The 17,138-nt window shown below is 40.3% G+C and overlaps 1 protein-coding gene and 1 non-coding gene across 2 annotated transcripts; both read left to right on the plus strand.

Annotated features, from left to right (window-relative positions):
• Window positions 1-1,017: 1,017 nt before the first annotated feature.
• On the plus strand, window positions 1,018-1,099 carry trnal-aag (transfer RNA leucine (anticodon AAG)). The gene has a single exon. It is a non-coding gene; the product is annotated as a tRNA-Leu (tRNA).
• A 1,037-nt stretch (window positions 1,100-2,136) lies between these two features.
• Window positions 2,137-13,026, plus strand: naa40 (N-alpha-acetyltransferase 40, NatD catalytic subunit). The gene is made up of 8 exons (XM_068308704.1): window positions 2,137-2,459; window positions 4,836-4,931; window positions 6,730-6,782; window positions 6,903-6,998; window positions 7,088-7,246; window positions 7,339-7,422; window positions 8,250-8,327; window positions 9,991-13,026. Exons 1-8 carry the CDS (start codon window positions 2,454-2,456, stop codon window positions 10,136-10,138), a joined length of 720 nt encoding a protein of 239 aa, XP_068164805.1. The 5' UTR covers window positions 2,137-2,453; the 3' UTR covers window positions 10,139-13,026.
• Window positions 13,027-17,138: the final 4,112 nt, after the last annotated feature.

Consider the following 17,138-nt stretch of genomic DNA (forward strand, 5'->3'; position numbering starts at 1 on the left):
CTGGGTGTGTTTGCTTACTTCTTTTTTTTTTTTTAAGGTACAGTCCTCATGTCATTCTTGTGACCCTTTTAACCCCCCCCCCCACTATGACTGTAATTGTTCCCACCTCACCCCACCTGCCCCCCCCCCCCATACCACTTGTCTGTGGATTCAGTCCCCGTGATTCCTTGAGCTTACTGTTTGTCTGTCATTTGTTATTTTGAACCATGTCTGTTTCTCTGTTGGTTCACATTTTAACATGATTACCGGTATATAAAAACTGATTGCACTGATTTCCATGCAACTCGGTTGATTTCCATGCAATTTGGTTGAAGCATGTGCTTTTAACCCGACTACATGTCATCACTCTTTAGATAAACGACTGGGTCTAAGATACTTTTTTTTTTAAATCTATTTTTACTTTAACACTTCCTAATATTTTCTACATTTTCTTCAATTTAAGCATGCAGCATGGCAAATATATTTTAGGTGGTTGTTCACTGATTTTGCACTTTGTGGATCTGAATTAAATCTGGATCCATTTAATTGATAAATGTTCTTATAGACGATTGTCACAGAAACCCATCAAAAGCAGAGCAAACTTGGAGGATGCAGTTATTTGTGATATTTTGTGTGAGTTCCGCCAACAGTCAATACAAAAATTTACTTTTACATGTCCTTTGAAAAAAATCAATCTGATGAATAAATTGTTGTAGAAGAGAAGTAAAACAAAGGCAAACAGAATGAGTTTATCTATTAGTGTGTTTCTGAAGCGCTTTGAAGCAGCAGAATGTGAAGTAAAGCGGTTATAAAACTCGGGTGTTTGGGTCCACTGGAATATTTTCAAAATAAGTCATCGATATAAAGAAGAAGCGACTGTTTAAAAGCATGAGGAGAAACTGACATGATTGACCCCCTCACACCCCCAAGGGTCTGACGTCACGTTGCAAATAAGGAGAGCACATTCGCGCTGGAGTAGTGGTGCCTTCAGGTACTGCACGACAAATTACAGTCTGGCCTTCCCACCCCTCGTCTCACGGTAGCGTGGCCGAGCGGTCTAAGGCGCTGGATTAAGGCTCCAGTCTCTTCGGGGGCGTGGGTTCGAATCCCACCGCTGCCAGAAATTTTCCATGGGGATATAAAACAATGGGCCTTAGTGGTGTTATGAATACTGTATAGTGTTGAAGTTGCACAGTGACTTGAACAATTATGCAACCGTAATTCATTTTCAGTGGATGTGTATCAATTCATACAAAATGTCTACTGTGTTTGTGACATTTTACAACCTGTAGGAGCTTCAAACTTTGTAATAATGCTGACTTCAACACATCTTCGATGGTTAACTTTTAAGTTTTCTTCTTCCCACTCCCTTTCAGGCAGACTTGTATTGTTGAGTTATGATCTTTGCTTATTATTTGCTTATTTAATTATTTTGTTTCTTGTTGTCTTTTGTTTGTTTTTTGTTTTGTTTTTCCTTGCCTTGCCTGAAATAAACTAACTAACTAACTAACTAATAGAAATAGAGTCACTACTGTGGGCAACATTTTGACAATGCTACTGCCTTGCAAAATATAAAATACAACGATATTTGGAAATTCAGGGCTGCTAGCTGCTCCTTAAAAAAAAGTATGTTCATTTCATATTTTACTAACACGCTTGAGAGAATTGTTTAATCAACACTGAGTGTTGATTTTAAAAAAATGGTGTTAAATGTTGAATTAACCCCGTTGTATCACTTTTAGAAATATGTTACAAACATTCAATTCAGAATGACCATAGACTTAAGAAAAACAATCAAATAAGTTACTTTGAATATTATATTTCATCTTTGCTTTGTATTCAATTGCATTTTGGTTAAAAAATGATTACTTTCTGTTTACTGCATGCTTATATTTGACGTAATTTTCAGTCTCTTTTGGGGATACATAACAAAAAATTTACTTTGATTACACTTTGTCATAAAATGAAATTTAACCAAAAATAAATAAACTTAACGAATGAATAAAAACAGATGTTACAAGTGGTGCATGTTTTAATTTTCACTATTACTTTGGGGATCGTGTTCAGTTAAAATACGTAGAAAAAGACAAAAGCCATGTGAAACTCGACTTCCAGAAGTCGGAGCTCGAACCGAGTCCGTGAAGGCAGCATCGTTGGACAACGGAGGCAGGAGGAAGACGAGGGTGACGACGGGACCTGTAATAATTGAAGACCGAACACTCTTGGCGCCAATCAGATTTAAAAGAAAAAAGCCAGTTTTTCATTGATGTTTTAATCCAACCTGAGCCTCCCCGCGTCTCCCGTGGAGCCATTCGTCTGTGACACAGCCGGCTAGTCGCGATAGCCCAAGATCATTGTCATATTAGTCTGTCCCCTTCAGTGTGGAGTCACGATACTAATAACTCGACAACAGTCACGCACAGGGACAATAGAGGCGTGTTTCTGCGGGAGATCGATCACACACAACTACAAAAATGGGGGTGAGTTGTACGCGATTTCTTTAACGCCTCGACACGAGTGATAATGCCACAAAAGGTGGATGTTTGTGCTCATAAAGACGTGATGGCGAGAGGAGGAAGGACGGTGGATGGATGGAGTCCCCCCAGTTAGCGCAATTGCCCGAACCTACATCCACTAAACACACGTTTAGAGATTTTAATATTACATTATCTGCCCACCCTGTCCACAGTGAACTTTTGTCTGTGTATGTGGAGCCATAGTTAGCGTGCTAACCCCGTTAGCCCCAGAGGAATGCTGTCCGAATAACGAGCGCGTCGGGATGCTAACAGATCATGCTAATTACTCCATTTACGCAGACGGGAACCTGCTAGCCAAACGCGATCGGAACGATCATAAAAGCGGGCTGGTCCGGTGGAAGTCCCAGCAGCAGCAGGCCCACACTAATGCTTCCACGCTGAGGGATTTAACCCAACTTTTCGCTAGTTTCTTCCAGGATATCCCACTTTCACTCCACATAAACCAATCCACGTGTTTGCATGGGACGGCTTGTCTGCCCTCGGTACGGACTTAATGCCCCTAGATTAGTTCATTCTCTCCTAAAATAGCCCCTCATACCCCCAGGTCCCCACTGCTGGTTTTGTTTGGACCATGTCTGCACTGTAAACATGTCGCCTATTGGGTTGAGGCCCAGCATTTGAGCAGTTCCATTGAGGCTGGAGGGCTACATGTTTTAATCACATCTTGTAACGTTAAAGAGAGTGAAGGAAAAAAAGGCCTTTGCTTTCAACCTGGATCTGCATCAAAACAAGTAAGGGTTGTTGGTTCTAGTCCCATCCTCCAACCAAGCTGTATGAAGATCTGGTCAATCTCCACACAGTTGAACTGATAACTCAGCAAATTACCATTTTATTAGTCCCAAATCCAAAACCCTGACATATTTAACAAATCTATTTTTCATTTATACAGAAAATACATACAAGCATCAGATCTTAATGTTTCAGAAACCAGAGCTCTTGTTTTTCCTTATTATTCATGAATACTGACAGATTTTCTGGGATTAAACGAACAGTCCTTTCAGTATCCCTGTTTCCATCAAAATACAGTGCTGCCTGGAACTCTAAAATTAAATCCGAAGGATTAACATCAAAGTGTTCGTGGTCTCTATAAAGTACAGGTGAACATAACTGACTGACATAGTATTCAAGATTCAGGGCATTTATTGTCAGGTGAACAGTAAAGAAAGATGTTTACCTAAATATATAACAAACGACTACTAATACTATATTTACATATCAATAGTTATTTACACTATGTTCATGATGGTTATAGCAACAGATGGTTAAAATACAAAATGTGCAAAACTGCCAGAGGTTGAACTTTTCTGAAACTCGTATCAACCATTACGAAGTCTGCTGGCAGAGGGAAAGAGAGTTCTTTAGTGTAAATGTTCATCATCTCAGACTCCTGTACCTCCAGCCTGAGGGGAGTACGGTTAGCATGGTGGAGTTTAGTTGTGAGAATAGTTTGTGAATTCTGACTTCATCTTTGCCAATACCAACGCTGGTCATAAATCCAAAAGCAGGATAAATGATACACAGAATTTTCCCAATATAATATTCCCACATTGAACAACATGCATCAGCAAAGTAAACGCTCCAGAAATAATGGCTGCTAACGGGAATATAAAGACTATTTTTAAGCAGCACAGGATGTTCATATCAGTAAAAGTAATATGGTAGTTTTTCTCTACTTTTGACGACGACGTCATTGTTGTCGTCAAACTTGGTGCTTATTCCTAGAAGCTTGTTCTGTTCTCGTGTCATTAATGCTGTGTGGTTATGTTGTGATTAAAAAGCTGCAGAAACACAAAATGATCTATGGTTAAAGGGCAAAATTAATTGAAACTAAAGGAACAAAGTTGTTTAACACAAAGTTAAATTATTTTCCATTGTTCCCTTTTCCTCTTTTTATGATTCAGCAAAGTGAAGTAACAGCTGACAAGGACACACATTATGGTGTTAACATACGCGTGTCTGCCTTCAATCTGTAGTTTCACTCACTGAATAAACTAAGTAATGAAAGCTAAATAAACCAGTAAATGCATTTAACATTGTTGTGTGTCGATGAGCCAGTGTGACAGTTTGACGTCCGCACTGGGTGATGAGCATCAGTCCAGCTGATCATTGGAATTAGAGAAGGGTCAGAAATTCAAAGAGTTCTTCATATGTTTACCAAAATTTTTATTATTTGCTGGCTGAAAACAGGGTCAGGGCTGAGAGAGAAGACTTTACGTCGTAGCAGAAACATTACGTATTCTATCTCTTCCTTCCTTCAGCCCTTCCCTTTTCCCATCTCACCTGTTGCTTTGTCCCTCCTTTGTTGTGTCTCGTGTTCAGAGGAAGTCCAACAGAGCAAAGGAGAAGAAGGCCCGGCGTCTAGAGGAGAGAGCAGCCATGGATGCCGTCTGTGCCAAAGTGGATGCAGCCAATAAGGTAACGGAAGTATCGGAAAATCCGGCGTGCTTCGCTGCCGTCTGCTCCCTGGTGATTCTGGGGGCATTTCTGGGCAGAGGAAGTTGAAAATGTTAAAGGAACTTGAATTTTTCAGGAGGTGTTTGCTGTCGTGGAACCTTGCTGGTAGTGTTCGGCTGTACAGTTGATAAAGGCATGTTAACAATAAATAAACATGAAATGGTTGTAGGACACACAGGAGAACTCGTGTAGCTAAGCTGGGGGGCCAAACCAGCTCTACTATTCCTGTTCTGATTACTTTTGTGTCACTGTGTCCCAAAAGGTGTTGGTCTGTGTTACACACACACACACACACACACACACACACACGCACGTACGAAGGAATGCTACAAACACCAACAATTATTTCTTTCTTTTCTTTGCGTTCACCATCAGGAATGTTGGCTTCAGTTTATTTCAGATTAACAGTCTTTGTATCCACTGCTTAAAGAAACACAATTTTATCTGATTTTTTTTTTTTTCCTCACTGTTGCTTAAAATGGAGGCAAGGTATGTACTGATGATAGACCCTCACTGGGCATCGGCCCCCCGGGACCTGCATGAAACAACAGCCCTACTAGTCTGTGGAAAAATGTAAATGTTCCAACTGATTCGTTGTCCTAATCTGTAAATAGCTGGATCAATATACTGCTGTATTTTAATTTCCTGAATCCAGCTGTGCAGCTCATGTGTTTGACTTCAGGACCATCATTTTCCTGAAACTGATTCTTATTGTGGTTGCCTGTTGGAGCCATAAATCACACTGTGCTGTATTTGTCCTGCCTATATGACTCCCATACCTGTAAGAATGAACCTCTGTTTTTACATCTCTACCTCTGCTGAATGATATTTTTCTCCTTTGGGGTGTAGAGGCTAAGCCAAGCTTTAATCCACTGAGGTTTTCCACCACACTGATGTGAATGACGCACTGATGTCACTTCCTGGTGATCAAAATTCAGACACGCCCCTTTATTTTTGATTACTCAGGTTTATTTTCTTTTTTTCTTTTTTTTTTGTTCAGTTAACTCGACCAATAGTTAACATCAAATAGCAAAACATTGAGAGTTCAGCAGTTAATGCTTCCAGGCAGAAACCTAACCCCGACAACATTGGTTCCTACATCATTTACTTCCTACAGGAGGACAACCCCGTCAATAATTAATAAAATATTAACTAACAGCAGGTTGTCACAGAGTTTTATTACAGGTAGTCTATAGTCTACTCCACTGGCTCTAACTTTCAATCTGACCTGAATTGTCTTCAGTTTCGATGTTGGTTAATACATAGCATTAACGTATTAATGCTATGTATCACTGACCGTTAGCATTAGGCCAAACCCTCTCGTCATGATGAGCCTTATCCACGGTCCTGAAGCCTAATTGGACCATCTTCTTCATCTGCCACATTGTGGCAAAGAAAGTTAAACGTTTCATGTCTTTTTAAGTTTATATTAAATATGAACAACTGTTTGGAATTTAGACTCATAGGGTCTACCATTAACCAAAAAAGAATTAGGCCTGTTGATTGAATTTCTTTTTCATAATTAAAGACCACCCCCCCTTGTTTTATGACTCCCTGGATATAAGAAACGAGAAGCAGCAACAGCTGAATATTTCTTCTTGGATATGGCCCACATGATGACTTGTGGAATCGAATTAGTAGCTTTGGGGTGGGGGGTGTGAGGGGGTGGGGGGTATAATAACCTTTGTGTGAAAGAGACCTGATACTAGGGTTTGTTGAAAGTCCTTTGAGCTAATTTCACCCCTTCTCCTCCCTACAGCTTGATGACCCACTGGCTTCTTTCCCAGCCTTCAAAAAGTACGACAGAAATGGGTACGCATCGTCTCGTCCAATCAGAGGTTGACAGAGTTGGTCTGCTGATGGTGTTTATCTCCTTGTCCATCTCTAACTTGTCCACAGTGGAGACTCACTTTGTCTGTCTCCCCCATCCAGGCTGAACCTGCAGATAGAGTGCAAGAGAGTGACGGCCCTCAACCCCCTGTCTGTGGAGTGGGCCTTTGAACTGACCAGAGCCAACATGCAGTCACTGTAAGACATTTTAAAGGTGTCTCTATCAAATGGAAAAGTGTAGATAAGTTTTTCAAAGATGCCGGATTTCCTCTGTTGTGCTGCTGTAGGTACGAGCAGAGCGAGTGGGGCTGGAAGGAGAGGGAGAAGAGGGAAGAGATGAACGACGAGAGGGCGTGGTACCTACTGGCTCGTGATGCTGACTCCGCCCCTGTGGCCTTCTCTCACTTTCGATTTGACGTAGAATGTGGGGAGGAGGTTTTATATTGGTACGGCACACCATCTATGAGTTTAAACTGTTTGTTACCGCATTAGTTTTCAGCGTGGGTCCAATCCTGTCCTGATTTGTGTGACTTTGCAGCTACGAGGTGCAGCTGGAGAGCAGAGTGAGGAGGAAAGGACTCGGAAAGTTCCTCATCCAGATACTGCAGCTCATCGCCAACAGGTGGGAGCTAGCACTGCAATCCTGGTTTTGTGTGTGTGTGTGTGTGTGTGAGAGATTTAGTACGGTACTGCTCCTAAATTTGGACAGACCTCATTATACAATGTTTTTTTTTGTCCAAATGCAAATAATGAATGTACAGGTAAACTCGGTTTAATGCGTTTGGAGTTACGTTGTTTTTTTTTTTTAAAAATGCACAGAAAAATAAAAATCAAGTTTACGTCCTTTTACTAGATTTAACATCTGTCTATATTAAAAAAGATGTTATTGTTTTGAAGCTCAAATAGATTTGTATCAACCAAATATTATTGAAAATGCATTCATAAATAAAATTCAGTACAGAACGGGGAATGGTTATCTTCAGTTTAGCCTGGAGACTGGTTTAGTTGACTTACGTCTGAAATTATGTACAAAAAAAAACAGAATTTGTGTTATATTCAAGATTCTTCAAAGTAGCCATGTTTTGCTTTCATGGCAGCTTTACACACTGTTGGTGTTCTCTGTTCACTGTTAGACGTAACAATTACAAGGAGATCAAATGTTACAAAGAACGGCCAGTGAATCAGGCTTTTATGGTATTGAAGCAGAGGAAGTTTACTTTGAAGAATCCAAAACATTTAGCAAATTCTGGTTTAAGACATTTTGTGTTCCTTCATTTGTAGCTTCATACCAAAAACGTCCAATGTCAAAACAAAGACAAACCCTTCAATCAGAAGGTGTGTCCAACCACTGAAGTCCATCAGACACATTTTTAAATGAAACCCACTCTTTCAGTCACCTGCAAAGAGTAATCTTCTCTCTTCTGCCCCCTCCCCCCCTCGTCTGTCCAGTACACAGATGAAGAAAGTCATGTTGACAGTTTTCAAGCACAACCATGGGGCTTACCAGTTCTTCAGAGAAGCTTTACAGTAAGTACACTGGCTCTACTAATGGCATTATTTATAAACAGGAAAGAGAAGAACTGGAATACGGTGGTTCTTGACTTATGAGTGCCCTAAGTTTTGTAAGTTATAAAAGTTGCTGTCTTTTTTTTTCTTTGAGTTGCCAGCCAAAATCTGAGTTGAACAGGTTGGTTGCAGGAGATTCTACCGATGCGTAAGTCATAGAAGACAAATGCAAGGGTGACCATAATGCAGGAGTTCCCCAACAATCTTTTCTTGTGTTGAACCACAGACCCCAAATTGATCTAATCTAGTCCTGTGATTCGCTATTCAATTCCTCAAATATCAGTGAAACCTAGAACAAACAAAAAAAAAGCTTTATGGATGGAATTTAAAAAAGTATGCACGACTCCCTTTTATCTGTCTGGCCGACCCTAAACTTGTGAAGAACCCAAATGCGACCACAACCAAAACTTTTTATCTAACAGAAAAAAACAACAGATACATTCAGAGGCTTTGTATTTGTATTGTGTGCTTGCATGCTTTTGTACACACACACACACACACACACACACACACACACACACACACACACACACACACACACTAGTGCACAGATGTGAAGAAATGCTGTCAGGTAACGATACTTTCAAAAACATAAAACTATTGATTTCTAAAAATCAGCATCATTTTATTTACCAAATCAATATTTGGTGTGACCAGTTTGCCTTCAAAGTAGCATTCGTTCTTCTTGGTACGCTGGAGAGTTGGAGGATTTGTAGGGTCTTATTCAAATGCAGGATTAACCATTTGTACGAACAGGTGCTGATGGTCACCAGTGTCATATTTAGGTTGAAACACAGTAACTCAATCAGACGTGGAGGAGACATTACTTCTGTTGGAAATGGAAAAATGTCAAGTGGTGCCGTCAGCTCAGAATTACAGGAAGAGAGAGGGACCCATGTCCACCCAGTTACCGTCTGGAGAAGTCTGGCCACAAGCCGTCTTCATGGAGAAATTGCAGATATAAAGATTCTAACATGGAAACGCGGCCGAGTGAGTCGACTATGCATGAAAATCCAGTATAGTGGGAAGTGGGCTGCAGAGAAATGGCAGCAGGCGCTCTGGTGGGAGTCAAAAAATTCAAGTTATGGAAGTCTGAATGCAGTAATGAACGTTGATGGAGGTTTTTTCTTGGGCAAAATGGATTTAGAGGTTTGGTCAGGAGGAAGGTGTCTTTAACGCTGGGATGAATTCCATCAGGCAAACATCTGATTGGTTCCAAATTAATTCAGCAGCAGGACAAGAAGTCAAACATGCAGTAGGAGCAATCGTCAGTTTGAAGAATCGCTGGGAGGCCTGGAGGTTCCTCCAGAGTCATTCAAAAACCAGACCAAATGTTAATTCAGATTTTTCTTCCATTAGCTCACTTTTTATTTTGTTAGTCGATGAAAATAAAACGATGTAGGATTTATGAAAGCGATCTTACTAAAAAGATTTCTCCACACCTGCTTGAGACTTTTGCACGGTGTTTTTGTTTCGTGTGTGATCTTTTTTCCAGCCACGGTTTTTCATTGTGAATATAAAGTAAGTCTACTTCTGTTGTTACAACAGAGGGTCAACAGGAGGGTCACAAAAGTGACTGTTACCCCCCCCCCCCACTTCCCCTCCTCTCTTGCTGCACATTCAGGTTTGAGATTGATGAGACTTCGCCAAGCATGTCTGGTTGCTGTGGCGACGACTGCTCTTACGAGATCCTCAGCCGGCGAACCAAGCACGGGGAGGCCTCGGCGGGACACAGCCACGGCGGTGGGCATTGCGGGGGCTGCTGCCACTGATTTGCCCCCGCTACAGCTTTTTAGGATCGGTTGAAAGCCAGCAACGTCGATGGCATCGTGCGAAAGTTGGGCTCGTCTGCTGCTTTGTGAAATTGAAGAGTTGGAATGGCTGCAGAGGCTCCAGCGATGGAGTACCGATTCAGATTCCTGTGTTTTGGTGTGTGGTTGTGTGTGTGTGTGTGTGTGTGTGTGTGTGTGTGCATGTGAGAGTGTCTTTCTGCTACTAATGCAGTATGCAGTGTGAGCTTTCCCACACAGCTTCCTGTTTTTTCCCCCCTTTTCCTACTTCCTGGTTAAATGTTCCAGCTGTCTTTTTCTTCATTCTCTAATCCCATTTGACGAATCTAGTTAGAAGACGGTTAAGTATTCCTGACATTCGCCACTAGTGAATTTTATTCCTTCCTGCTTCTCATTCGTTCTCATGTGCTATCATGTAAATAATCATCGTACAGTCAAACGTGGGGCTTTATTATTGAAACTTGCTACCTCAGGTCAAGATTTCTGAAGCCTTTTGTAGCAAATCAGTCGTATCCAGTGACAAATCATTCTGAACGGATAGAACGTATTTATAAGTTAGATTCTGATTTACATCCTTTACTTCCTTTGGGACCTCAAATCGAGACTGCTGACTTGTTTTCACTGAACTCGGGGTCACCAGGTTTAGACAGAACATGCGGGTCCAAAAAAAGCAGTCAGACGATGACGTCAGCTTTTTATTTAGCTGAGTTATAGATACAAATGACTTGTAACGCATATCTAACAAGAGACAGCTGCACCTGCTCTGTTTAGAACCACAGATCATATTATCAGCCCATCCCAATAATATGTTTGTTTTTACTTTATTTGATAAGATTTGCCTTATTCTTTATTTAGATTTTGACTTTATTCCTTTGAAATGAGTGGGAAATTAGAAATTTTTTTATTCCTTGTCCAACCCAGAGTGTCATCCTAACGTGTTCAGATGTTCAACCTGCTTAAACCGGATTTCCTCCTATCAGAGGTATCTTATGAACTGAAACCCGCCTTTTCTGCTTTTCTGGCAACAAAATGTTTTAAATTGATTGAATTTTTTTTTTCTTAATCTAACATTTTCTTCCCATAATTTGTACTTTATTTCCAATCATGCTTATACAAATAGGGGAAGTTCTCATTAAAGTAAAACTACTCCTACTTGGTTTTCTAGTCCATCTTTCCTCCATGCCCTTAAGATCCTGAATACTGACTGGACATCCATTCACACTTTTGTGCTTTTGCCTCTTTGTTCACTTTCTTTCCAAGAGGTACTTTTTGGTGAACTAGTTCATGTTGACGCTGCCTTTAGCTGTATTTAAATTAAAAAAAACCTAAACCATCCTCAGTCCCTCCCGTTACATATTGTGTCAGCATGAGCAAATCATATTGATTTAACATGGATAAGGATCGTTAGAAATCGATGAATGGCTTATGAAGAGGCATCAGACTCTCTTTGCCTGCTGTTTGCTCGTCATTAGTTGCATGACAGAAGCATAAAAACATGTCAAAATCAGGATGGCTGAAATGGCGTCGCTGCTTCTGATGTTAAGCATCATTCAACGTATGTCTTAAGTCTTCTTCTGGGTCTGTAAATTTCCCATGAACAATCAGTTTTCAAGCTAATAATGAGGTTTTGTATTCCTTAAAAAAAATCTTGGAACAAAACCAGTACTGTGTGAAGTTATATGGATTTCAGACGCCACGTTACCAGTGAAGGCTACTGCAGTTACCTCAGACGCGTTGATTCCATCAGTTTAGTGCAGAGCCGTCAGAATACTTTTTTTGACAGCTTTTAGCGCAAGTTTGTTAGATTTAAAAAATCAACCAGGAAATCACCATAAAACCCTTTAACTCCAGTCTTAATCAGTTTGTACAGACTCGAAGTAAAAGACTTGATGCTACTCTACATGTAAAGAGTCCTCAGTGTGGTGTTACTGTGAACTGTTTATTTTGTTTTTTGAAGGTTACATCAACGTTCGACTGGAGACACTGTACAATTTTCATGTGTGGTCAAAGTATGTGACCCTGGAGAGACTAAAATATATACACGGTTTTAGGAACTGACGTTATTAGTTACTCAACAACAAAAATTTTATTATAACCCCAAATTTTTGTCTACAGACTTGATTGAGACAAAATGTTCATCCGATTGGAGAAAACAAACATGTTGCTTTAGTGTTAGACTAAATACAGGAACTAGTTTTGGTACTTCATCAGTTACCGTCTCATGGGGATGTACATAATGGTAGACTATCAAATGAATGGCTGTCTCTCAGGTTAATCAAACCTCACTGATATCATTTAAAGTCTATTTAGTTTTCTAGTTTGGATTAGCTGCAGCTCTAATCTGCAATCAGTTTTGGTTCATCTCATGTTACATTTAAAAATACCTAAAATTCTAATTCTAACAGCTAAGAAAGTGGCATCGAAAGGTCCTGGTCCTCCGTAGTCTTGTTAATGTTGAACTGCATGAAAACGGTAAACATGACACACCTTCTGAACTGATCCAGACAGCTGAACTGTCTTTAAGAAAATGCTCACCGGAGGTAGAAAAGGTTTTGGTGAAGATGTGTTCCTTTCTAAAGATATTCAATTTATATTTGTCTAAGTGTTTTATTTCAGAAAAACGGTTCTACACTCAGACGTTCAGCGTTTTCTCGGTTACTCTGTATATACAGTATATAAGCTGTTGTGGAATCATCTTTGTTTAAATTTCTTGGTGAAACACTTTTTTAAAAAGATACTAAAAGAAAAACTCCATACTTGAGTGAGTGTTGTCCTGTCCTTAAATGACATTGAAAGGGAAAACTAAGTCAATTATGCCTTGTCAGTGTTTTATTTGTATGTAAAAAAAAAAATAAAGGAAAGTTATTCGACTTTTGAAGTGATGCTGTTTATTTTTAATTTTTATTCACTTTATTCAGTAAATACTGTCAAGTATTTTTCTAGCTTAAGTTGATTTAAGTCGAAAAAGATTTTACTCAATTCAAGAAATGTCAAAGCAAACTAACAAATGAGATAGACATCACACACACAAGCGTCACAAACAAAACAAACACACTATTAATGTACATGCTCAACGTCTGCATGTTTCATATAATTCAAAAAGAACCTTTTTTCTGTTAGATAAGAGGCAGACATACAATTCATGTTCTGTGACACCCTCATTTTGATTATATTCTAAAATATTTCCCAAATAATTATAACATGCATTAAGTTTGTAAAAAAAATTTCCATTTAAATGTAAACAAGGAGTTTTTTTGCCACTGGCTGTCGTCCTTTCTATAGACGAATATTTTTTTTTTTCCAGGGCGTCATTAGTGGAGATTTGAGTTTTTGTCAGTTTTTTTTAGATGAGCTACATCCATTTAAACCCACAAATTGACATCAATAAGTCTTGTAAGTGATGGTCTCTTGTGGAAATACTGTGGGGAATGAGAACATACAATTTTTTCGAATTCAAATACAGTATGCAATTTCCTTTGGGAAAAATAAATACAGTAAATAAAGCATCCACCCAAATTTTTTCTCAGATCTTTTTATTCATTAATTGTTGGATGGTCATGTTGGCGACTTCTATCCCATTATAATCAAATATCTCACCAATAATCAGCCACAAAGCAATCACATCTGTCTGAAGTCTATTCAGTGATGATGGAGACGTTCCAAATAGACCAGTAATGACATTTGGCTCAATAGGCATCCCAGCCTCCTCCAACAAGTGTTAAAAACCTCCACCCAGAAAGTATGCAGAGTTATAAGCAGGTGCTTGATGACATTTTTCACAAGAGGGATCAATATTGATAGAAATGTTGCCAGTCTGGGTGTGTTCCAGTGATAGCAGTGAACAACCTTACATTGAACCATCTATCAAAGTTCATGAGCGGTCTCCTCTCCCCAGTCTTCTTTCCGAAGAGTTCAAAGAGGTTGAAGATCAAGTTTGAATATTGCCGTAAATTTTTCAAATCACTCCTTTCAGGGACTGGAGTAAGAACAGTGTTGGGAGGTTTATCATCTGGCTGATTAGGGAACTGAGCAGACTGACTGACCAAAACTAGGAAACATGAAAATAGTGGTCTCAAGAAAGAGAAAACTATTCTGATAATAAACAATCAATATTTTGATCATATGATTTTCAGCTAGAGAAAGAGAAGTAGGAAATGTTTGGGGGCCTAAGTGATTTCTAAACCGATTCCACCTTAACAGAGGTCCCAAAAAATCAAAATTTTAACCTGAGAAAGGAAGGAACAGTTAATGTGTTAATGCAGAAAAACACTATAGCTAACCAGACAGGAAGAATGTCTCATAACTGAGCCAGTGCTGTAAAATTCTGAAATTAGTGGTTCAGTAATAAAATCTGAAGTTTGGTAAGACCCTTCCTCTGAGTTTTTGGCATCTGTAAGAAGTCTTCATTCCTGTCTTGATGTGTTTTCTGTAAAAACAAACAAAGAAAAAACTCTTGTGGAAGGAAAAGAGGGAAACATTGAAACAGAACATTTCTACTGAATTATTCCTTGTGGCTCCGTTTACTGGGGTCCACTGAAGGTGCACAGGTTATAAAGTTGGCCTTAGCGTGATTTTTAAATTTACATGCCATTTGAATTCCATGAAATGTAGGTCACTGGCAAATTATTAAAAATGGAAAATTATGTTAATTATTTAATAAGACCACTGAATGAAATCAATATGACGCATATGATCTTCTTCTCCTTTCAGCTTTTCCCTTCAGGAGTCACCACAGCGAATCAGTTGCCTCCATCTAACCCTGTCTTCTGTATCCTCTTCTCTCACACCATCTACCATCATGTCCTCTTTCACTACATCCATAAACCTCCACTTTGGTCTTCCTCTAGGCCTCCTGCCTGGCAGTTCAAAACAGTATCCTTGTACCAATATATTCACTATCTCTCCTCTGGACATGTCCAACCCTCAGTCTGGCCTCTCTGACTTTATCTCCAAAACCTGTAACATGTGCTGTCCCTCTGATGTACTCATTCCTGATCCTATCCATCCTGGTCACTCCCAGAGAGAACCTCAGCATCTTCATCTCTGCTACCTCCAGCTCTTTCTCCTGTCTTTTCCTCAGTGACACTGTCTCTAGACCAAACAACATCGCTGGTCTCACCACAGTTTTGTACACCTTTCCTTTCATTTGAGCTGAAACTTTTTTCACACATCACACCCTCCACTTTTCTCCACCCGTTCCATCCTGACTGTACACGCTTCTTCACCTCTTTTCCACAGTCTCTATTGCTCTGGACTGTTGATCATAAGTACTTAAAATCCTCCACCCTTGATCTCTTCTCCCTGTAACCTCACTCTTCCACTTGGGTCCCTCTCATTCACACACATGTACTCTGTCTTACTGCAGCTAACCTTCATTCCTCTCCTTTCCTGGACAAACCTCCACCTCTCTAGCCTCTCCTCCACCTGTTCCCTGCTCTCACTGCAGATCACAATCACATTTGCAAAATTTATAGTCCATGGAGATTCCTGTCTAACCTCGTCTGTCAGCCTGTCCATCACCATAGCAAACAAGAAGAGGCTCAGAGCTGATCCCTGAAGCAGTCCCACCTCCACCTTGAACTCCTTCGTCACACCTACAGCACACCTCACCACTGTCTTACAGTCCTCATACATGTCCTGCACTGCTCTAACACACTCCTCTGCCACTCCAGACTTCCTCATACAATACCACAGTTCCTCTCTGGGCACCCTGTCATAAGCTTTCTCCAGATCTACAGAAACACAATGCAGCTCCCTTTGGCCTTCTCTGTATTTTTCTATAAACATCCTCAAAGCAAAAACTGCATCTGTAGTACTCTTTTTTGGCATGAAACCATACTATTGCTCACAAATGTTCACTTCTGCCCTTAGTCTAGCTTCCACTACTCTTTCCCATAACTTCATTGTATGGTTCATCAGCTTTATTCCTCTGTAGTTGCCACAACTCTGAACATCTCCCCTGTTCTTAAAAGTGGGCACCAGCACACTTCTCCTCCATTCCTCAGGCATCTTCTCACTATCTAAGATCCTGTTGAACAACCCAGTCAGAAACTCTGCTGCCACCTTTCCTAGACATTGCCATACCGTCACAGGTATATCATCAGGACTGAGTGCCTTTCCACTCTTCATCATCTTCAATGCCCTCCTCATTTTGTTGTACATCTGCATAATGACTAAAATAAAGACCTTTACCTTTACCTTTACTTCATCCTGACTAATGTTTGCTCCTGGTTCACAACAGTCACCTCTTCTAGTCTTTCTTCTCTCATTTTCCTCGTTCATCAACTCCTCAAAGTACTCATTCCATCTTCCCATCACACTACTGGCACCTGTCAATACACTTCCATCCATATCCTTAATTCCCCCTAACCTGCTGCACATTCTTCCCATTTGTCTCTCTGTCCTACCAACTTGTATAGATCAGTTCCTCCCTCCTTACTGTGCAACCTAGCATACAAGTCATCATAAGCCCCTTGTTTGGCCTTTTCTACCTCTACTTTCACCTTATGCTGCATCTCCCTGTACTCCTGTCTACTCTCCTCAGTCCTCTCAGTGACCCACTTCTTCTTAGCTGACCCTTTTTCCATAAACACTCCTGTACCTCCTCAATCCACCAACAAGTCTACTTATCTACTTTTCTTCCAGACGACACGCCGAGTACTCTCCTACTTGTCTCCCTGATCACATTAGCTGTAGTTGCCCAGTCATATAGAAGCACCTCCTGACCACCCAGAGCCTGTCTTAACTCCTTCCTAAAAGTCATGCAACACTCTTCCTTTTTCAGATTCCACCATTTTGTCTTCCGCTCTGCCTTTGCCGTCTTCACCTTCCTCACTACCAGAGTCATCCTACACACCACCATCCTATGCTTTTTGGCTACACTCTCATCTACCACTACTTTGCAGTTACTGATCTCCTTCAGGTTACACCGTCTACACAAGATGCAGTCTACCTGTGTGCTCCTACCTCCGCTCTTATAGGT

Source organism: Antennarius striatus, chromosome 23 (genome assembly GCF_040054535.1).
Source record: "Antennarius striatus isolate MH-2024 chromosome 23, ASM4005453v1, whole genome shotgun sequence".
Lineage (NCBI taxonomy): Eukaryota > Metazoa > Chordata > Actinopteri > Lophiiformes > Antennariidae > Antennarius > Antennarius striatus.

Bases quoted from the DNA above. Each gene is read 5' to 3' on its own strand.
- naa40 (XM_068308704.1), top strand. The intron at 6,783-6,902 runs GTACGCATCGTC...TCCCCCATCCAG, and splicing joins AAAAAGTACGACAGAAATGG to GCTGAACCTGCAGATAGAGT. The intron at 7,423-8,249 runs GTGGGAGCTAGC...TCGTCTGTCCAG, and splicing joins CTGCAGCTCATCGCCAACAG to TACACAGATGAAGAAAGTCA.